This window comes from Lissotriton helveticus, chromosome 2_1 (genome assembly GCF_964261635.1).
Source record: "Lissotriton helveticus chromosome 2_1, aLisHel1.1, whole genome shotgun sequence".
Taxonomy (NCBI): Eukaryota; Metazoa; Chordata; class Amphibia; order Caudata; family Salamandridae; genus Lissotriton; species Lissotriton helveticus.
The window spans coordinates 2012196724-2012220955 of NC_136059.1; the positions used below are offsets into that span (position 1 = coordinate 2012196724).

General features: G+C 44.2%; 1 protein-coding gene across 1 annotated transcript in view; it reads right to left on the bottom strand.

Annotated features, from left to right (window-relative positions):
• ASIC5 (acid sensing ion channel subunit family member 5) overlaps nt 1-24232 on the bottom strand; it is a 733553-nt gene that overhangs the window by 290117 nt on the left and 419204 nt on the right. Inside the window, exon 7 of the mRNA XM_078677664.1 lies at nt 12438-12494. Coding sequence (XP_078533790.1) covers nt 12438-12494 — 57 coding nt within the window. The remainder of the gene's footprint in view (nt 1-12437; nt 12495-24232) is intronic.

Below are 24232 nucleotides of genomic sequence, written 5' to 3' on the forward strand. Positions count from 1 at the left end.
AAAATAGCAAAAAATCAAAAGCAACTCTAAAAATAGCTGCTTGCATTTTGTTTATTATGTATGGCACAGTCATGGTGTGTAACTACGCAAAGTGACCTAATGGCATTAATTCATACATTTCAAAAACAAGCCTAACGTGAAATTCCCGAAATTATGTGAATAACACTGACAATTTAAATTCCACCCTGGCCGAGCCCTGAGTACACTTATGTCATGAAGGACTCTAATGAGGCAATGTTGTTCCCGCAATGAAAGTTACTGGGAAATTAGCAAACCATACGACTTTAGGTTGAAAAGTAAAGAAAGCATCCATCAATTATAAGTGAACGGCAGGTACAAAAAGGATCAAACAATAATGCAAGTGAGAGTCATTAAATCAGGTCTGTAAACCAACAAACTATTCTTCGGGGGATCGTGAGGTCCAAAGGTAACAATCAACTATATTGAATAACTTGTTACTGAAATAGAATGATATTTCTACGATTTTGTCACTATTTCTGACAAAACATGTGACTAGTTGTTAATTTAAAGTAGTAAGGAGAAAGACATATCTATGTTGACTCCAGGAAGCATTGCAAGAATCACAAATGCAGTGGACTCAGTATATTTCATAGCATTTCTGAGGTTGAAGTGTTTGTGCTTTCAGAAGATAATCTGGTCATGTGCTACTTACAAGTAGCATGAAAAGTATGAGGTAATAGCCCCACCGCACAGCAAAATATTGCAAATTGCAGATTTTAGCAACAACCACTGAATGGGTGAAAAAAGAGATGTTCCATTTAACTCATTTGTTGAAAATAAAGTTGACTGAATAATTGATTGATTGCATTGATTTAGCTCAAATGTCTCTTGACAGTAGAAAGTCAAAAGGCACTGATGCAATAGAAAATGATGAAGGCTGGAACTATTTTCTATGAATCTTGTCAAGTGGTCAATACATGTGACTAGGAACCCAAAGCCCTAGAAAACTAAATAAACTGAAAAAAGCAGAGACCTAAAGTGAACCAGCATGGAGAAAAATACTCGATTACACGTTTGGAATGAAAGACTCACAACCAGTCAAAATTTGGGATCCCCAAAGGATTCTTCAAGCTTGACCATTCTTTGGGCCACTGATGCTCTCATATCATGCCGGTAAGAGGCTGAATCACATTGAAGAGGATGTTGAAAACAGAAAACTCACTGATGCTAATAATTGTAGATAGAGAACAAGCAATTCAGTATCATGAAACAACAAGTAAATATCAATTTCCGGGATTCCTGGTAAAAAAATATGTGATTCTGATTAACGTAGTAACCCACTTTCTGACCAACCAATCATGCATCAAGACCGATGAAGTTTGAACAAATACACATGCCCTGATTACGATGTTGCTGTGCGGTGAAGGAAGGTATAGTTTCTTACTTGTAATTCCAGTTCTCTCATAGGGGAATTTCCATGACAGTCATAAACGTTGAATAGTACCGCCCATCTGCAGCGACCCCGTAGCTCTTCATATTTGTATTATCCAATATAAGTTCTTAAGTGCTGAAGTTCACCTTTCTTCGGGAAGGCAGTGAAAAGTCACTTAAAAAAGTCATAATGCAGTCTAGGGGTAGACCTCCAGGGTCAGAGTTCTTCATCTAAAGAAGAGACTGCAATTACATATGCTCTCAGTACATGAAACTTTTGTAATGGCACAGAAAAAAAACCTTCACAAACCCTTTTGCAATGAAAAAACAGAGATAAAGAAGTGCAGGGCAATGTAGCCCATAGGCTGCCATTATAAGTGAAGAAAACATAAGCTATGCCTTTAGAAGCAGAGAGACCACCAATATCCTATCATGCTCACTCAGCCAGAGGCACTTACCACAGTTCTTTTTCAAGGGTATACTAAACCAATAATACTGGAGCATGAAATGATCTGCCTATTCCACCGGGGAGGAGGGAGGGCTGCTTATGACTATCATAGAAATACCCAACGAGAGAACTGGAATTACAAGTAGGAAACTATACCTTCTCCCGTAGGGGATTTCCATGTATAGTCATAAGGGTTGAATAGAATAGCAAGCTCACCCCCTGATGCAGTAGAGTAGAGAGAACACACCAGGAATGTACCCTGTTAAGTAAAAAGGTTTCTGAGGGATGCATTTCCTACTTTGTGCTTCTGCCCAAGCATCTGGGTCCAGGCAGTAGTGTTTAGTGAACATATGGGCAGATCTCCAAGTAGCTGACTTGCAAATATCCAATAAGGGAATATTCCTCATTACTGCAGCAGTAGCTGCCTGTCTCTGGTAGAATGAGCTTTGGGCCTCCCAGAAAGAGATGTGTTGGCTAGCTGATAACAGCAGAGAATGCAAGAGACAATCAACCTAGAGATTGTTTAGAAGTAGCTAAACCCGTGCGGATGGGGCCATAATTGATAAACAACTGTTGTGAGTACGAATTGCCTTGGTCTTGTCCAAATAGAAATGTAATACCCTTTTAACATCCAGCGAGTGGAGGGCTCTCTCCGTTCGAGACGAAGTGTTTGGAAAGAACGTGGGTAAAGTGACAGTCTGGTTACATGGAAATCTGAGACAACTGCACAGCACTACTTTGGAAGAGTGGAAGACTGTGTAAGGCTCATGGGTGCAAAGGACCTGTATCTCACTAACTCTCCTAGTTGACTAATGGCCACCAGGACAGCAGTTTTCCATGTGAGATGATGTAAAGAATCTTTGTGAATGGGTTTAAAGGGAGGAAGCTTGAGCTAAGAGAGTACTACATTCAGCTCCCATGGAGGTGAAGGGTGTCTTATGGGAGGAAAAACCTTCTTTAACCCCTCTAGAAAATCTTTAATAACTGGAATCCTAAAGAAAGAGATTTATGAAGGGCATTCCCTGTATGCCGTGAGAGCAGATATCTGTACTCTGATTGAAGAGTATTGAAGGCCGGATTTGACAAGGTGTAACGGATACAGGAGAATTACTTCCTCCTGGTAAAATAAGGGATCGATCTGTTTGGAGAAGCACCAAATGCGAAAACGTCTCCATTTAAAAGCGTAAGCTGCTCGTGTAGATGGTCGCTTTGCTTCCTTTAGAATGTCCATACAGTCCTGAGGCAGGTTTAGATAACCATACTGCACTATCTCAGGAGCTGAGCCATGCTGCCAAACTCATGGAGGAAAGGCTGGGGTGTAGCAGTTGACCTCTGAACTTCGTGCAAGGCTGTCTGAGATGTGGACAGAGAGAACAGTGAAGGAGGTCTGGGAACCACAGTTGTCTCGGCCATTCTGGGGCAATGAGAATCATCTTGGCTGTCGTGGACGCCAGTTTGTGCAGGACTGCTGGTATTAGTGGTATTGGAGGAAAAGAGTAAAGAAATGTGTTCGACCAGTCGATCCATAGGGCATTCACTAGTGTCCTTGGATGGTAAAATCTGGAGGCGAAGCTGCAAAATTTTGTGTTTTCCTCTGTAGCGAACAGATCTGTAAAACGTGTGCCCCACAAGCTGAAGATACCTTGTACAACTTCTTCGTTCAGCACCAACTTGTGATTTTTGCCGAGAACCCTGCTGAGCACGTCTGCGTGGATATTCTGCACCCCGGCAGATGCACCGCTACCATTGTTAGATTCCTGGTGAGGAACCAGTGCCAGATCGATTGAGCTTCTTGTGACAGGGCTCTGGACCCCCTGCTTGTTCAGTTAGTACATGGTGGTTGTATTGTCTGTCTGAACAAGTAGGGTGTTGGTCGTGAATGAAGGATGAAAAGCCTTGAGTGCCAGGTGTACTGCTCAGGGTTCCAGAAGGTTGATCTGATATGTCTGTTCTCTCGAGGACCATAGCCCTTGTATCTGTAGGTGATCCATGTGGGATCCCCAACCAAGCAATGAGGCGTCCGTGATATGGTCTGTGTTGGTGGTTGGAGGAGAAAAGACATTCCCCTCAGGGGATTTTTCTGGGAACACCACCACTGGAGATATCCTACTGCATGAGTTGAGAGGGTGATCTTGTCTTCCCAGCTCCCTGAGAACTGGTTCCACTAGTCCTCCAAGCACTTCTGGAGAGGGCGCATGTGGAGGCAAGCACTGGGAGTCAGAAATATGCAGGAAGCCATTGAGCCGAGTAGCAAGGAGACTATGCGTACTGATGTATGTGTTATCCGCTGAAGATTGAAACATTTTTGGAGAATGGATAACCACCGTTCCTATGAAGGAAACATATTTTGCTGCAAAGTATTGATGTCAGCTCCTAAGTAATATAGATAGCATCTAAACTGGAGATGGCGTGGATTTTTGAACATTGACGTGGAGACCCAAGTGATGAAGCAGCTTGCACGTCCATAGGAAATGTTCTTGGGCTTCTGTAAAGGTGGATGCCTTGATCAGCCTATCGTCCAGATAGGGATATACAAAGATTTGTGTTTCCGAAGGTGTGCTGCCACCACCGCCATGCATTTGGAAAAGGTCCTGGGAGCTGGCTTGAGGCTGAATATGAAAATAGGCATTGTGTAGATCTATTGAACAGAGACAGTCTCCCTGTTGAAGTTGAGGATACATTTGATGGCCCATCCTGATTTTTTCCTTCCTGATCCATTTTTTTGCGATGCGAAGGTCAAGAATAGGCATGAACTCTTGGCTGCCTTTTTTTGCACTAGGAAGTATCTGGAGTAGATAGCTTGACCTCGTTGGTTTCGAGGGACTGGTTCCAATGCTTTCTTCTGGCACAGAGTGTTGACTTCCTCTTATAAAAGCTTGAGGCGAGACATGGACATCCTCGGCGGAATGTATGGTGGTGGGGCAGTGAATCTGAGACGATAGCCATGTTTGATAATATTCAAGACCCAGGCTTCTGTTGTTATGCATTGCCACTCTGCAAGAGAATTTGCAATGCTTCCCCCTACCGGAGTGGGTAACGGAAAGAGGGGAAGAAATGATTCAGGGTTTTGCTGCAGTGGGTTGTTGCTCTCCCTGCTTAACTTGTTGGGAGTTCCATCCTCCGTGTGTCTTGCGATGTGATTGGTAAGGTTGCTAATATTGTTGCTATCAGCCAGACTGCCATTGAGGGGTTTGAACCCTCTGCGAGGTGAAATGTCAGTGGTAAGGGCAGAATGAACGCTGCTGTTCTTTGGATTTTTCTAATCCCACCACTGTTAAGGTATCCATTTCCATTTTAGTTCTCCCCATTTTATCGTGAGCATGAGAGCCGAAGAGGGTGGAACCGGAAAAAGGCAAATTCTGAAGACGTAACTTGGGCATCTGGCTTCAGTGATGTCAATCGCAGCCATGCATGTCAGCGTGATGAAAATACTGTGGAAGTAACTGTGGGTAGCTAGAATCGAGTAATACACTGTCTCGCTGATGACTTGATGTAAAACACTAGCTCCCTCCTGGTCGATTTCTAAAAATCTTCCTGATGCTCTATTGGGTGGTGATACTTAGCTGTCAATGTCGACCTCCTATCTCTCGGCGACGGTCTCCACCTACCTCGGCGTTGGCTGTCACTGCGAAGTGGCTCTCGATGACGGCAAACATGTTGGCGCCGTACCCCGTCTCGACGTCGACCCTCTCGATGTTGACCAGAACTGATAGCATTTTCTGCCTGAGAAACGCCTCTCAGACCTCCTGTTAGAGTAGGTTTGTTAATGCTCATGCAATGTCATGTTTAAGTTAGCCTTCGCTACCCCATTTTCTTTGCAGATGCCATTTTAGGCTGTTTGAAACTGATCTCGTCTATTTCTGAGAAATGGTCTTTGCTAAGTTTTGTTTCTGAAATGTTAGGTTTTGTTTCAGTAATGAATAGACTGTTCATCTTAGCGCACACTTCCTTCCCTCCCACGTCCACTGGAGGTTTAGGAAAGAGCTCTGGTGGAAGAGTCACCTCCCCCTTGCTCAGAGGTCCCACTGGCTGTTTGTGTTTTCTCCTCTCTTCTCTTCCCTGCAGGCAAGTCTTCTCTCTGTCACGCAGGGTACATCTGGAGAAGGTCTTGCAGATGTTATAGGAGGCAGGAAGGTGCGAGGATGGTAGACAAATAATAGAGACCTCAAGTGGGTCTGGTTTAGCCTTTTTCTGCCACATTTAGGACATTTGTTGAAAAGAGAAGGCATTTTAAATAGGAAAAAACTTTGCTCCACAGAGAAAGAAAAAAGATGTTGACTAAAGCTAAAACTAGTGACTTTAAAGATCTAAATTGTAGACAAAACCTAAAATGGTCGAGCTCAATGCTCCAAGGGTCCTGTCAGAAGGAGGAGGAAAAAAAGAAATGAGGTAACTGCCTCTGGTTGAGCATGATGGGATATTGGTCTTCACTCTGTTCTAAAAGGCAAGGCCTACTTTTTCTTCACTTATAATGGCAGCCTATGGGCTACATTGCTGTGCACTGCTTAATCTCTGTTTTCTCATAGCAAAAGGGTTTTTGAAGGTTCTTTTTCTGTATCATTACAACAAGTTTGTGTATTTATTTTATTTATGGAATTTGATTAAGCGCGCGGCTACCCCCACCGGGGGTGGCCCGGCGCTGAGGACAGCAACGGTAGTGATCAAGGCGGCTAGTAGCAGGAGAGCAGGTATGTTTTCAATTTGAATCTAAAAAGGGGTTCTAATTCAGTGATTCTGAGGTCCAGCGGTAGGGAGTTCCACAGCTTAGCAGTGACCACCGCCAAAGCTCTGCCTTCTCTTCTAGAGCGATGGAAGCGGGGAGGTAGTAGGAGACGGAGATGGTTGGATCTAAGGGAACGGACTGATTGGACCTGCTTCAATCTGTCTCTGAGATAGCCTGGTCCATACCCATTGAGTGCTCTGAAGGCCAGGACCAGGGCTTTGAACTGGATGCAGTGAGAGATTTGAAGCCAATGCAAGTTCTTTAGGTACGGGGAGATGGAGTGACGATAGAGGACGTGGCAGATCAGTCTTGCCGCCGCGTTCTGGACAATTTGTAGTCGGTGACGTAAGTATGCAGGAGCCCCTACATAAAGACTATTGGAGTAGTCCAGGTGTGAAGTTATGAGGGCGTGCACGACAGTCCTCATCGAGTCCCTAGACAGATAGGGGGAGATTTTTTTTATCATTTGTAATTTGCCAAAACAGGCAGAAGTAACCTTTTGGATTTGTATTTTGCATGAGAGTTCATTGTCAAAATGAAACCCAAGGTTCCGGGCTGAGTTGGCAGGGATGGGAGGGGGGTTCAACTCAGTCGGCCACCATGCGGAAGACAGCAGAGGGGTTTTAAGATTAAAAAATAGCACCTCAGTTTTCTCGGTGTTCAGTTTTAATGTATTAGATGTCATCCATTGTACAATGATGGTGAGGCAGGATTTAAAATTGTCGAGTCCTTTGTCAGAGTGGTCTCTAAAGGAAAAGATTAGCTGAGTGTCATCAGCGTAAGAGACCACTCTGACACCACAGTCCTCAACCACTCTTGCAAATGGTGACATGTAAACATTAAAAAAGAGAGGGTTGAGGGCCGACCCCTGGGGGACTCCACAGTTCAGGGGCATCTTATCTTTTGACAAGTAGGGGCGACACCATACCTGTTGCGTTCTACCTGACAGGAATGAATTTATCCAAGCCAGTGGTGTGCCTTGTATTCCTAGGTCACGCAACCTTTTCAGTAATATGGAGTGGGTCACGGTGTCGAAAGCCGCGAACAGATCGAGGAGCACCAACATGGCCACCTCATCTCTGTCCACGCTCTCTCTAATGGTCTCTGATACTTCCAGAAGGGCCGTCTCTATGCTATATCCGGATCGGAATCCGGATTGCGAGTCATGTAAGAGGGCGTTGGATTCCAGGTAGTCGGACAATTGCTCCTGTACTATTTTTTCCAGAATTTTAGCAGGTTTAGGGAGGAGAGAGATGGGTCGGTAGTTGCTAAATACCGACGGGTCAGCATCCGCTTTCTTCAATATGGGGATTAGCATTGCCTGTTTCCACTCCGACGGGAACTGGCCAGAGGAGAGGGATGTATTCCAAATGGAAATTAAGGGGGTGGTGATGAGTGGGCCCAGCTGCGTGAATATTTTAGCTGGGACGGGGTCTAGGGGAGAGCCAGATTTACATTTTTGCATTCTGTGTTGGACTGAGTCTCTTATGATAGGTTCGAATGCTTCAAATGTGGTGGTGCAGGCCGGTAGAGGGGGTAGGACTGATATCGCCTCACCAAGCCCTTTGGACGGAGTAAAAGAGGAGAAAATATCCACAATCTTGTGATGAAAAAAGTGTGATAGGTTATCACAGAGTTCTTGACTTGGAGAGGAGAGACGGGTAAGTGCTGGAGGCTTTGTAAAGTCTTTCACAATTTGAAAGAGGGTTTTGGCCGAATTGTCAGCGGAGTTAATCTTGTTGGAGAAGTATTCCTTTATAGCGACTTGTTTTAATTTGTGAAACCTTTTTAGCGCAGCTCTATATATGTTTTTTTCGGTAGAGTCATAAGTGCGTCGCCATTGGCGCTCAAGTTTTTTATATTTGCTTTTTTCCGTACGGAGCTCCGGGGAAAACCATGGGGCGGAGGGCTTCGATCTGGCAGAGGAAAGGGGGAGTAGGGGGGCGATCATATTAATCGCTGTGATAAGAGTGGAATTGAGTTTTTCCACATCTGCGTCTATATCCTTAGACGGGAGCCACTCCATGTTAGAGAGTACTGGTTCAAGGGCGTCATAGGTGACTTTGTGCCATTTCCTGCCCAGGTTAGGTTTTACACTATTCGTGATTACTGGGGGGAGGATAGATAGGGTGAAAGGGATGAGTGAATGGTCGGACCATGCCAGTGGGCTCGGAGTCAGAGTAGAAAGGCCTGACAGGTTCGAGAAGATCAGGTCTAGGGTGTGGCCTGCCATATGGGTGGGACTATGAACTCTCAGGTCCAAGTTTATTCCTGCTAGAGTTTCTACAAGGGACTTTGCTTTGGGACAGGAAGGATCATCCACATGTAGGTTAAAGTCGCCTAAGATGGTAAAATGCGGGTGTTTTAGGGAAAGGTCAGCCAGGGTGGCCAATAACTCATTGAGGTGAGAGGGCTGTGTGCCAGGGGGGTTGTAGATTAGAGCGCCCGCCAGGACCAGATGAATGGGTCCGTGATGCTGAAATACATTGCCTCAATAGGGCCTGAGTTAGGCAGTTTCCTGGAAGTAATTTTCCATTGGGACCGGGAAATGATGGCCACTCCCCCTCCCACTTTAGTCCCTGGTCGATTAATCCCTACAAAGTGGTAGTCGGAGGGGATTGCTAACGCTATATCAGGGTTAGAAGAGTCTTTGACCCATGTTTCGGTAAGGAACATCAGGTCCCATGCGTGGGTGGTGATCGAGAGCCAGATATCGCCTGCATGACGTGGGAGGGAGCGGCAGTTGACGAGACACGCCTTGACCTCACTGGGCAACCCACGGTCAGGTTTTTTGTAGTTTTCTTTACTGGGGCAGATGGTAAGTGCTTCTAGAGGGAAGTCACAGTCTTTGCATACAATGTGGGCAGCAAGTAGCTGAGGGGGGTTGCACTTAGAGCTGCAGCTACCGGTCTGAGGCCTCATGGCCAGCAATTGAGCCCTGAACCAGCGTGTTTGCCCCCTTGTGTGTCCACCGGCAGCCTGCCTGGCACTGGGCACGGCACAGGCGCGGACAGGCGCAGACAGGCTTGCCTTAGGCGCGCCTTCGGAGCGTCCGCTGCGCGTCCTAAAGTGCATCGCCTTAAGTGGCTGGTGTGCTGACCCCAGACTCCGCCCTCCCAGCGTCCAGAGGTTGCGATTGGCAGCCCCGCCTACCCTCCACAACAATCGGGCAAGCCCGTGGTGGACCGGGGTAGGGGGCGGAAGTGGCTGTAAGAAGCTGGAGTATCGAGCGGGTGCCGGGGATTCAAAATCACACACAAAAGGTAAACTTTAAAACGATCCAAGATCGGGCATAGTTTAAAACATAGCGTGACCTGGAGCTGCTAGCGCGTTTTAAGAATAGCGCGCGTCTGCAGCGTTAGGGTGCAGAGCTATGCGAGTAAAATGCACAGAGATCAATATGAAAAAGTTAAATTAAAACATGGCGTGACCTGAAGCCGCTAGCGCGTTTAAAGACTGCGCGCGTCCACAGCGATCAGGCACAGAGCTATGCCTTAAGTGGCTGGTGTGCTGACCCCAGACTCCGCCCTCCCAGCATCCAGAGGTTGCGATTGGCCAACCCGCCTACCCTCCACAACAATCGGGCAAGCCCGTGGTGGACCAGGGTAGGGGGCGGAAGTGGCTGTAAGAAGCTGGAGTATCGAGCGGGTGCCGGGGATTTAAAATCACACACAAAAGGTAAACTTTAAAACGATCCAAGTTCGGGCATAGTTTAAAACATAGCGTGACCTGGAGCTGCTAGCGCGTTTTAAGAAAAGCGCGCGTCCGCAGCGTTAGGGTGCAGAACTATGCGAGTAAAATACACAGAGATTAATAATGAACAAGTAAAATTAAAACATGGCGTGACCTGAAGCCGCTAGCGCGTTTAAAGACTGCGCGCGTCCACCCTGAGAGCATATGTAATTGCAGTCTCCCCTTTTGCTATTTCAAGATGAAGAACTCTGCCAACTGTAGCCTACCCCTAGGTTGCATTATGACTTTCGTAAATGACTGTTCAAGGCCTCCCCGAAGGAAGAAGAACTTCATTACTTAAGGAGTTATATTGGATAAAGTGCTCCGTGGTTCCCACAGATGGGCGAGACTATCAAGCGCTTATGACTATACATGGATATCCCCTATGAGAGAACTGCCCGACCATAGGTCGGCTGTTCCTACAACCTAATTAGGATGCACCCACACATAGTGCGGTCAGAAACATCCATTTTCCAATGGAAGCTTGTGCGGAAGGCTGAAAATGCCAGCAGCACAAGTTCCCATTGAAAAATAGGTGTTGTCAAACATCCCTGCACCTTGTGGCAGACACCTCACGGTGCCTGCCACATGGGGCAGGGATGTTTAGGGGACACCTTTGGTGCCCCCAGGCCATATTGCGGAGGGCCAGGGGGTAAGTTGTCCCTGTTAGAGGCCCCCAATGTTTCTTTCTGACAGCCTTTCGATGTGTGAAAGGGCAACATGGAATGACTGTCGGATTCCAACATTATAATCCTGACGGCAGAAAAGCCATCCATAAGGGATTATGAAGTGCCTCTGACTGATTGTCGAGTACGTTGAGACCGTCGGAACCATGTCAGATTCCCCCGCGGTTTAAACTCCAACTGCCATCATCCTAATATGGCAGTAACACTTTAAACCTACCATGGCGGGGGAAAAGCCTCTGACCAGCGCCGCCCAGCATCGCAATCGGGGCCACAGTCTACATACTGCTTGAGAAAGTCTGCTTCCAAGTATTCCACAACATAAAAGTGGTTTAAGCAATGTGATGGTAGGAAAGAAACCATCATTCATGCCTCAGGAGATTGTTACACAGTATATCTAGAAATGTAGCCTATTGAGTACTGTAAATAGAATTTAAATGACATTTGTATCAGACTTTGAAAGTGAAGTGTACCTAACGGTAAAGTGATACACAAACTAGAAACATTTCTACAGAAATGCAGACTGACAATATATAGTGAACAACATCGATCGAATAATAAACTTAATGATGCCAGGATCTAGCAACGTCTAAGAGGTAGAGATCGAGTGAAACTTTTCACCACAAAGCTTGGTATATGAAGCAAAGCTGATGTTCTTCGGAGTCAATGATAGACAAAGCTTTGCCTTATCTATGTGGTGACCAAAGAAAGAACAGTTGAATATTTACCTAAACTGTCATGGAAGAATGAGATTCTGATTGATTTCTATTATATATCAGGCGGACTATTAAGCAACACATCAACAGAGCATTACACAGGAGATGAGACCCATAACCTACTGGGTCAGAACTACTTCGGGCATCAACAGAGTACGAATCTGGATACAAAGGGTTATCAATCTCTGATGGCATGCAAACCATTAAACATTCAGCCGACCACATTCTCAACTGCTCTGACAAAAGAAAGTTCTGCGGGCGATAGTTTGATCATCTGGCTCCTCATCCAAGAAACATTGCAATTTGAAATTAATTTGCCCGTACTTGTTTAATATTTTTTTATTCCTTCAGTATCCGTGTTTTTTTCAGTTTTAAACTTTGCCTTCGTATTTCCTTATCAATAGTTTTCCATTTGTCCTTATTTTTATCTCGCAATTTCCAGAAGAAGATTAGTAATTATGTGGTCTATGTCCTACCATTTACTCCTCTTGTCCTGTGCCGCAAGCAACATTAAATTGGAAAGTAGATATAGCATAATAAGTGTAAGTAGCAGAATTTGTTTAATGCTTTTAATATGGTGCGAAACATGCCAAGTGTCTAATTCTGGAACAACTCATCCTCTAAGCCTGTCACAATTCCTTGAGAGACAATTACTCATGCTCCACACTTGTCTCCACTTCACTCATTTTAAGATAATGCATTTTTAACCATGTAATACGCATGTATTTCTTTAAATCACTTACCAAGTGCTGGTGAGACACATTTGTAGAGCTTTTCCAGGTCACATTCTCTTCCTTTCCCTTAAAACGAATTACATGAATAATATCAGACCCAATCACAAACAGATGCATTCAGGCTTTATGTTACATTTGTCGAAAACATTATATAATATCAATATTTCGTTATGTTCCGAATAGTAGTATTTCACAAATTACACAAACGAAATGCAAACTTGCAGAATTCATGTCTGTCAATGCAATAATTGAGGACACATTTTAGAAACTGACCAGTTAATACGAATTTGCTCTGAGATACGATTTAGCACTATATTAGATACTAGCAGCCCGTCCCGACGTTGTCCGGGTATGAATTGCTGCCGGCCAGTAGTATATTGTTTTGTAGGATTTCGTTTAGATAGCATTTCTTATCTGTGACAGGCCTGTGAAACGCTCCGATTCACAGTGCACTGCTGATGCACTTAAGAATGCGCGTTCAGTGGTGTGTGAACTCGAGTTTCCCTACTTTATTTTTCCTTGCAATATTATATAGCGCGAACTCAATAACATGGCATGAGCACAATTTACATTACAGAAGAACACATTCATTTGTGGTAGGCACGGGGAGACAAAGCGATTTGCCTGGAATCACAGGATGTTGAGCTGATGCCGAGCTTCGAACGTAGCTCCCCAGCTCTAAAGTTTGCAATTCTAGAACTTGTGGCGGGAGGTGTGTCTAAAAGTGTATGTCAGTGCTGGCCATCAATGAGATGTGCATTTTTCAAATGGGTGGTGAAAAATATGAGTATGTTGCTGGAGATGTGGGCCGCCGTGCCACCAATGTACTTACCGGGGAGGGTAAACACCCATTATTCCGCAACTTTCTTTCCGCATACCATCACTCCGCATACTTTCATTACGAAAGTACCATGACTCCGCAATGCCATTATAACGCATGGCATTACATTTTATATGCTTTTACCACGCATACATTTACAACGAAATTCGTTGTAAATGCATGAATGGTAAAAGCATGTTTTTTTTGTAATGTTTGGATAAGGTAAGTATGGGTTTAGGGGTATATGTTTTGGGGTACTGAGGTATATGTTTTGGGATGTTTAAGGGTTCAGATATAGTTTTGGGTTAGTTTTAGGGTTTAGGGATAGGTATGGGTTTTGGGGTACAGGGGTATTTTTAGGGTTCAGGGCTAGGTTTGGGTTTGGGGTATAAGGGTATTTTTAGGGTTCAGGGGTAGGTTTGGGTTTGGGGTGCAGGGGGATTTTAAGGGTTCAGGGCTAGGTTTGGGTTTTGGGGTACAGGGGTATTTTTAGGGTTCAGGGCTAGGTTTGGGTTTTGGGGTACAGGGGTATTTTAGGGTTCAGGGGTAGGTTTGGGTTTTGGGGTACAGGGTTATTTTTAGGGTTCAGGGCTAGGTTTGGGTTTTGGGGCACATGGGTATTTTTAGGGTCATGGATAGGTTTGGGTTTTGGGGTACAGGGGAATTTTAAGGGTTCAGGGCTAGGTTTGTGTTTTGGGGTACAGGGGTATTTTAGGGTTCAGGGGTAGGTTTGGGTTTTGGGGTACAGTGGTATTTTTAGGGTTCAGGGCTAGGTTTGGGTTTTGGGGTACAGGGGTATTTTTAGGGCTCAGGGGTAGGTTTGGGTTTTGAGGTACAGGGGTATTTATAGGGTTCAGGGCTAGGTTTGTGTTTTTGGGTACAGGGGTATTTTTAGGGTTTAGGGATAGGTTTGGGTTTTGGTGTACAGGGTATATTTATAGGGTTAAGATGGGGTAGTGTTTAAGGGTGTTGGGGTATTTTAAGGAGTAAGGGTGGGTTATGATTATGGGGTACAGGGGTATTTAAAGGGAGCAGGGTGGGATTAGCACACAATATGAGACATGGCATGAAGGGCGGAACGTACCACACGCCCCCAGCGTTTGTGACGCCCCCGCACACGCCCACAGCACAACTCAGACATGCCCACAAGGGACTACTTTGCTGGCACGGTTCTTTTACCCTTTAAATGTATATGGTGGGCGTCTGCATAGTTTATGTCCTTCTGCTGCAACTGCCCTTTCCAACGCTGTATTGAGTGTTGTGATTGGTGCTGTGGTTCCTGAGATTACCCGCCTCAAAGGTTTGGGCTCTCCCTTTATTATATTAGTATGGATACCCCTTGGTTCATTTTCGCCAGAATTTGCAGCGCTCTCCCGCCGGATCGTAAATCCCCGTGGCAGAACCACGCCGCATTTAACTCAACAACCAATTCCTCCAGCTGGGAGAAAAACGGGACAAACTTGCGTTTGTCTTCACTTATGTGCTTTTTTATTTAATCCTCACAGCATGGAGTTTCTCAAGCAGGCAGGCACAAATCTACGCGTTTCGGAATAGCATATCCCTTGTTCACGATCAATTTGGCTCCAGGCTCTCAGTCTCAATATAGTGAGTCACATTATTACATAATTTCCTGTTTGATGTTATTTTGGCCCTCGGCCTTCTGAATGATGTAGTTTTTTGCAATTTTTTTTAACACTTTTTTTATCCGTCTGCATAGTCTATGTCCTTCTGGTGCAACTGCCCTGTCCAACACTGTATTGGGTGTTGTGATTGGTGCTGTGGTTACTGAGATTACCCGCCTCAAAGGTTTGGGCTCTCTCTTTATAATATTAGTATGGATGGAAAGGGTTTGCCATTTTACTTAATTTCATTTGTCGGGAAGCATGTATCTATTTAAACTTTGGCGTTGGAGGTGTTAGCATACATCTAATAATTTCCAGCAGTCCCAGCCCTCCTTTGCTTTTATAGCTGTTTCTTCGGGAATCCGACGTTTTTAAGAAAGTGCAGCAGATGTAGAAAGACAGTATAGGAATGTTCTAATAGCCTGAACTGAAACTGACTGCAGTCCTCTGTCCCTCTAACTAAGCCATATGTGTTCCAGGGGCCTTCCTGGCCTATTATGTTTGATGCCTCTGAAACACCCACAGCCCGGGGAGCGGGAGATGCGTCTGATCAGATCACTATTCCTGGAAGCCAAGAGGTAAAACCAGGTGAATACGTGGGAGTTCGTCTTTCTATCAGGGCTTACAGACTCTTCTCCTGGTAAGGTAATGACAGTGTGTAGTCCTCCCTTATACAGTGTGGATGGGACATTTCACCCACTCCTTCCAATGATCAGTAAACCCCCATAATTGAGAGTACCCTACCTGTTGCGGATTGCTGATTGGTTTTTGCATGCAGTCTACATAATTGAATACACACATTGATTTTTCCTGCTGTAGACATTCACTTAAAATGTAGAGGAAGTGAGTCAGCAAAGGTATACAGTGGCACAGATTTTCTAAGCCTCTGTGTGTTGAAAGTGATGCAAGATTTACAAAGCCACACAAGAGGCAATTTGCACTCCCTTGTGTGACTTTGTAAAGAAATGTAACGCAAAACAGTGACGTGTACTGTGTTTCATTACATTTCGTAGTGGTAGGTTTTCCATGGGCAAAGCATGGGCATTCCCATGAATATATCTAAGGAATTTCACCTAATCCCAGATTTACTGAAAACAGTAAACTTGGTATTGCGCCAAAATGGTATGCCACCCCAACCATGGCTTAATAAGGAGAGATGCGCTTATTTCTCTTCGTTATTTCCTATTTCTATGTGATTCATTCTGCTAGTTCCTCTTTCTACATGTGATGCAGAATGCATCTTCTGCATCACACACAGAAAGAGGAAATTGACTCTTGCAATTGTATTTGTAAAGTAAAGTGTCCCTTCCTGCACAATAACAATACTGCCTGTAATGCAGACACACAGGCATCATGATGCAAGGGTGCCTGCACTGGTGCTAGGCAGCCTCAAGTGCACCAGTGCAGGTAGAGAGCTGAAGAGCACCACATCTTAGTAGATATGGTTCCCTCCAGCTCTCTCCTATTCAAACAACACAGCGCAACAATTTTGCTGGCTGCACTGCATTGCATGAACTTTTAGTAAATATGCCTATGAATGTATTATGGGTTCAATCGTATGCGGGTGTAACACATCAGCACCAGAGCAGTTCACATGATTAGACCTTTATTATTTTTCCATAATTAATTCCTCAAATCCTAAAACGACATGGGAACAACTAATACAACTAAAATTACAAGTAGATTCAACAACTAAATTTAATCAAAGGGTTACACAGAAGAAAACAGACCAAGAGCAGCGATATTAACATTTACCTTTCAATCTGTTGGTACATAAAGAGGACCATGTGGTGATATTCATAGGGATATTGCAATTACAATTCCATAATTTTACACAAACATGTTTCATATCTACCCAGGATAATAATTATCAACAATTCACATATTTTAAAAGAAAGCTGAAAACTGCACACTTGTAAATGCTCAATACAAGTATTTGTTTTGCTATTACTTAAAAACATTCTACATTTGATACCAGATTAACATAAATGTAATTTCTTATGGTATTGTGATCCCAGAGACACCAGGCCTGGAGGTCTTATCTCTCTCCTATTCTGAATTACTCTTATAACATGTAATAAGGTCATTCCAATGTCATCCTGTGGGATAAACAGGCATTGCATCACAGGTTTTCACTACTACGACACATAAAACTTAAAAGTACATGTCTTATATTTAAATACACTAAACCATGCCATTGGGCTATCCAGGGTCTACCTTAGGGGTGGCTTATATGTATTAAAAAGGAAGGTTTAGACCTAACAAGGTCAGCTTGGCAATTTAAAACTGCACACACAGGCATTTGCAGTGGCAGGCCTGATACATGGTTAGGGGGCTATTTAAGTGGGTGGCACAATCAGTGCTGCAGGCCCAATAGTCAAGAAAACAGCAAAGGGTCTTGACTAAAAACTCAGTAAGGCTGAGTCAATATAATAAACAAACAGAACAAATGCCAGTACTGAGCTTCACTCCCAGAAATCCTTTTCAAAACGACTTTATGAATGAAACATACCAGTCTGCTTTTTGAATTGCACCATTCAATGGTTTATTCCACTTTTTTTGCTTTTATTAGTTTTGCAAAAAAACATCACTTTTTGTGCATAAAGATTATTTGAAAACATTCGAAACAACAATATATACAATCAATACAATACAATCAACCTATATATACACACTAACACATCACACCTCTTCACTACTTTGGCCAAGACAGACACTCTTCATTCATACACCATACCACATCCATCCAAACAAAACCAGTGTGGGTCAACAGTCACAATGTCAGCACCAAAAGAGAATAAACTCTAATTTAAAAAAACAACAGCTTCCTCAGTTTTGTATGTTTAACCAAAATAATCAAAATATCAACTCATTGGCACTACACATCATATTATGATGCGAAATTGTATGTGACCTGGGACCAGCTCGACACGTTTCGAACCCGATAAGTAAGGGGTTCTCCCCAGGACCAAAAAGACCCTACAAAAGAAAAACAAAATAAACAACGTTTAAACTTTCCCTATCATGGCCAGAAACGGCGCCCTTCAGTACCACCTTCCCTACCTTTAATATCCAGGGTAAGTGACCCTCTTGTGTAACTTTGGTGTGTCAGTATCTAAAATCACACTAACGACAAAGAGACACAGGACATGCAGATGACAAAAACTGAGAAAAAAAACGAATCACTAATGGTAGTCATACAGCGTCATAGTCCGTTATGTGGGGTTTCAACTTTGAGACTTACCACCAGCTTTAGTGAATCATATCTGGGCAAGCAGCAGCATGTCCTAAAAATAAAATGCCATTCATAAGTCCACGTCCCATAAATGTCACAAGAGACCGTTTTTGAAATAGCATTGCTAATGGGAGACAATGGTGAAGTACTGGGTTTTTCAGAACCGGTACTGAACCGGTAACCCAGCGGTGCCAGGGACAACACCCTAAGACTTCGGGTCCTTCCTGTGTCAGACTACAGAAACACAGAGTCTTCTAGGTGAAGTCAAAGATCGAGTTTATTGGCTGCAACCAAGTAACAGGCGTCCTAGAAGTACAACACGGTGTATATTCTCAGGAGACTGCTCAATCTTACAAAGCCAGCCTTCTCTTTTTATACAAAATATTATGCTTCAGGCAAACATTCCTAATTTTACAGTTGACCATTCGCATATTTTCACTACAAAGAAAAAGCAGAGTCATGATGACAATCCCACATTTCAGTTTGTTCAGCCCACAATCAATTACCCGGCAAGGCCCAATATTTTCATCAGATATCAACGAAACCCCAATAAAAACGGGCACCTCCTCCTCGTAAAGCAAGTCATAAAGAAGGAAACAGGGGCAGGTGTGTGTAAGATTGGGAAGGGTTTGTGTGTGGTGAAGGGTTTATGGCATGTTGTGCCTTGATACTATCTCTACCGGCTACTGGGAGAGGAACTGCCCAAACAGGTTCGGCCTTGGGCAGTGGAGTCAGCTTGCCCAGGTCGCAGAGAAGTCAGCAAAGGTGTACATGTCCTTCAGAATCATGCTTTGGCCTTAGTCACCGGACTATGTGAGGGCAATCACAAAATGGCTGCTATTCACAAAATGGAACCCAAGGGTTCAGAACGAAAACTACGTTTTCAGGGTGAAATCGTCACTCAAATATGACGAAAATGCTTGTGCATAGTATACTGGCCATTTTCGGTCTGCTGATATCAAAATCATCATGATATGACGATGTTTATAATATAGGTCCAAAATTTTCAGTACCACAGACCCTCCTTTTGCCCTTACATAGGCAATAACCTATACTCATGCTAATCTGAGTCCAGGTCTATATTCATAAAGTCATTGAGATGTTGCTGTAGCATCATCCTATTACTTAGCTCGTCCCTCGATACAGGTTTCCTTACACATGATGTAGCACAGAGGTCTCATAATGCAGGAGCACACTGTACACACAGACAGAACAGGAAAAGAATGGCTAAGATTATCCCAATGACCATCAGAATTTTCCATCCCCAGGCGGATATCAGTTACCAGAACCATCCCATCAACGACCAATCTCCTTTATCCACATGAATAGATTTGGAAATCTTATGCAGTTTGGAAATGGCCTGGTACACTGTTGGAGCGTTATCTGGAATGAAAACACAGCAACTCGATTGGATCACTCTACATACCCCACCTCAGTCTGCAAGTATGACGTCTAACGCGACCCTGTTCTGAAGGGTCATAAGACGATCCGACTGGAGCTCAGCAGTCAAGTTACTAAGGGCACCGGCAGTTTCAACCACGGTGGATTCAACCACCCTTGTCAATTGCCTTATGTTCCTGCTGTTAACCATGGGTCCCCAGAACGGCAGAAAACCCTTCACGAAATCCCCCAATTCTTGTCCTGCAGTGTCTTCTTCACTGAAGACACCTCTAACTATCCTTGTCTTATGGTAATCTGCCGCCGCTGTGTAGGTGGGAGGCAACAGGAACGAAACAAAGCATGTGCCCGAAAAGTCAGGGGGCAACCATGTATAGGCTCTATCATGGCAGATGAAATAGGTACCCTTAGCTGCTAAGAACGAAGGGGAAGTCTGGGACGCAAAAACATATGTTTCAGTGCAGATACTCTTCCCTAACTGAGCTCTGGGATTCTTGCCATTACCTTGCAGACATAGGTGACCCTGATGGGGTACAATCCAAATCGGGGAAGATCTCTTAGCTTGCTGTTTCTCACTCAGAGTAACTCCATATCCGGTCACGTTCCATCCTATATACACTAGTGTCTCATCTCTCGGGATAGTTTCATAGGATATATCTTCTTTAATCATATCTACTATACCCTTGACTGGAGCACTATTCTTAGGATTGTCATTTACAGAACGTAGGGGGTAGATTTCATGTGCGTGGATGAACATCGTTCTGTATGCCCACACAGAACCATTATGGCTGAAAGGCAGGACCAGATAAGGGATACCTTTATCCGTTGTGTGAGGCATAAGACCAAACCCCCAACAGTTAGTTGTGTTCATTACTAGTTGGTGTTGGTGCAAAAGCTGAACGAAGGAGTTATTAATAAACTCTAATCTCCTAGCGGATTCATGTTCAGGAAAAGGGTGGAAAGAATGCGAGGAAACAGTAGGAGGAGTTATGGGCGATGTAGTGGGTGCAAATGTCACTCGAAAAGAGAATAAAACATATCCTATTAAAAACATTATAACACTGAACAACATGAAAATGCATAGTATCAAAAAACATTTCTTGGTCATCATTCTGCAAATTGTAGTCTGAAAGTTCATTTGTTTGGCAGGTCTCTCCATCTCGAAAAACTCCATCCTCTCTAAAATGCTGCTCGCGATGGTAGGGTGTTCTATGCTAAGGGATGCTTCTGTCAGTCCAGGGCAACTCCCTTAGACCAACCAGAACCGTCGACCTAACGTCTTCGGCTGCACCCCAAAGACTTGGGCAACCGCGACCCTACAGCTGAACCCGGATGGTGGTTTGAAAAACAAAAATAAAAAAAGTTTCTCAGATGAGAGAGCTGCACTTTCAAAATTTAGCAAAGAAAAAGAAAATGATATTTGTTCATAGTTCTCGGCCTCAGATTATAGCGCTGCTTCCCAGATGCTGTCTGGTCTTGAAACAGGAGTTCAGGCTCTGTAATGTCCAATCGAATTGCCGGTGGCACAGCTTCTTGCAAAACATTGTCACTTTCTTGTTCAGAAATTGTTCCTTTTATGCGTGCATCACTGAAAGGCAGAAATCGAGGCACAGTTTCAGTCTCAGAGTCAGCAACACCCTTCTGGACCCACTGGTCGTACGGCAGAGGCAAAGGGACCCTCTTCGAGTGTACGCCGTGGATCCAGTTCTTCTTCCCTTCCACTCGAACGGCTGATCTTGTTGAGAGAAGAACTAGGTGAGGGCCGGTCCACCGGGGCTGGTCATTCTTTATTCGCTGGAAATTCTTGACCAGCACCCAGGATCCAGGATCGATCAGATGTCCTGGAGCTTCAGAGACCTGAGGCAGAGTATTGTGAACCTGTTGGTGTAAAACATGCAATTTAGCCGTCAATTCGTACAAATAGTCAAGCAGTACAGAGTGTTCGATCTCACTGAATTTTGTCGGCCTTGGCACTCCCCATATGTTGGCCAGACGACCGAACACTATTTCATACGGACTAAGTCCCACTCGCGAATGCACAGTCATTCTGGTTGATAGGAGGTAGCCAACGCGCTTTACAAATCATCAATTCAATTCAATTCAATTCAATTCAATTCAATTCAATTCAATTCAGTCAGGCCATTTAAGGCAAGAGCTCGCTTGGATTTTGGCCAATTTCTGTTTTAACGTGCCATTGTAGCACTCTACTAGTCCAGCTGATTGGGGGTGATTTGCAGCGTGAAATTTTTGTTGGATGCCTAGCCCTTCACATACTTTCTTCATCACTTGACCCACAAATTCACTCCCATTGTCACTCCAGACCATTCTCGGCATTCCAAACCTAGGGAAAAATTCTTTGACAAAGGCTTTAGCTGTGGATAAGGCAGTGTTGTCCTTTAAGGGATACGCTACTACCCATCTTGAAAAGGCACAAACAACAACGAGTACGTATTTTAGATTGTTGCACCTTTCCATGTGGATGAAATCTAGCTGTAAAACCTCGAACGGATACGTTGGAGGCGCAAAATGACCAGCTGGAGTTGGGGTTCCCCTACCAGGATTGTATTTCAGACACACCATACAATTCTTGACCACATTCTCTGCACACTTGGGAATTCCAGCATTTTGCCATACTGGAGCCAACAACTTACAAATCCATTTCACACTGATGTGAGCCATTCCATGAGCCATTGTAACAACTGCAGGCACATACGCATCGGGAAACAACCATCTCTGATGTTCTGACAATTCAACCCAACAACCATTCACATCCAATCTCCCCTTACTCTCTCTCCATGTACTCAATTCTTTCTCTGTAGCTTCAGTTTGAATAGACTTTACACTCTCTAACGTGTCTTCACACATTCCAACGTCACCAACCCATCTTGCAGGTCCTGCAACATACATTCGACTCATCACATCCCTTGCTGTTTCTTTTGCGACTTCGTCAGCAAATGCATTTCCACGACCAACATCATCAGTCACCTTCTTGTGTGCACTGCATTTTACAATCGCGACTTGCAACGGCAGAGTAAGTGACCATGCTGAATCTTAGTTCCATGCGTAGTCAGGAACCCACGTTCTTTCCACAATCGTCCAAAACTGTGAGCCACACCGAATGCATACTGGCTGTCAGTATATATAGTCACTTTAATTCCTTTCGACAACACACACGCTCTTGTAAGTGCAATCAACTCTGCTGCTTGAGCTGAATTATGTGGGATACGTGCAGCTTCAACAATCATATGCAAAGTCGTAACAGCATATGCCGCAGTCGTATCTCCATTCGGAAGCTTGAAGCATGAACCATCCACCCATAAGGTACCATCACACTTTGCAAGAGGAGTGTCACTAAGATCTATTCTCCCTTTCGTTTCTTCTTCTGTTCTGAGGAAACAATCATGCTGTTCAGAAGTATCTAACTCTGTTTCAATCAGTAACAACGTGGCTGGATTCAACGTGTTGCATCTTTTTATGTGCACATGACTCGCTAACAGTGTTAACGCGTAACCTGACAACCGAGCACTAGTTAAGTGCTGTGTCTTGGTCCTGTTTAACAACGTGTCCACTGCATGTGGAACCATCACAATCAATGTATTATTCATGACTAAACCAGCAGACTGTCGAATAGAAACAGCTGCTGCTGCTGTGGCTCTCAATCAGCTTGGCAATGCTTTAGCTACCGGGTCCAAAGTTGACGATAAATATGCACATGGACGCTGTTTGCCTCCGAACAACTGTGTCATCACTGACAATGCACAACCTTCTTTCTCATGGACATACAATGTAAAGGGCTTACTGTAGTCGGGGGTACCCAACACAGGAGCCAAACATAATGCATCGCGCAATTTGGAAAAACTTTTCTGACACTCTTCAGACCATGGGAGGGGATGCGGTGTATCTTTACAAGTTAATGCCACCAAAGGTTTGGCCAACAAAGAAAAATTCGGTATCCATTGTCTGCAATATGATGTAATACCCAAGAAAGCACGCACTTCTCTCTGTGTCCTAGGCACACTCAATTTCGCTATTGCCTGAATTCTTTCTGGGGTCAGTTTCCTTCCCTCCTTCGATAAGAGATGACCTAAGTAGGTCACTTCTTGTCGACAATATTGCAATTTCGAAAGGGACACTTTGTGATGTAACTCAGACAAGTGATGCAACAACGACAACGTGGCTTCTTTACAGATTTTCTCCGTATCTGCAGCAACAAGCAGATCATCAATGTACTGAATAAGGGTAGCGCCATCAGGTAAAACAATTGTGTCAAGCTGTGTTTTTAAAGCTTGACTATATATCGATGGACTTTCACAGTAGCCCTGGGGAGCGCGTTTGAAGCGGAAGCTTTGACCTCCTAAACTGAAGCCGAAAATATTCCTACTCTCCTCGGCAATCGGGATGCTGAAAAACGCATTCTTCAAGTCAATCACCGAGAACCAGGTAGCGGAAGCTGGAATCACAGTCAATAGGGCAGTGATATCAGGGACAACTGGGAATTGTGGCACAATGATTTTATTCACCTCTCTAAGATCAATCACAAATCTGTAAACGGGTGGCTGAGAAGGGTCAGTACGCTTCAAAACAGGCAGAACAGGACTATTGCAAACTTTGCCTTTTGTCTCTTCAATTACATCTTTTTCAATCAAATCGTAAATGATCGCTAGCAGCGCTTTTTCACCTTCACCAGATATTTTATATTGGGGAATTCATGGCATTTTAACATTGGCTT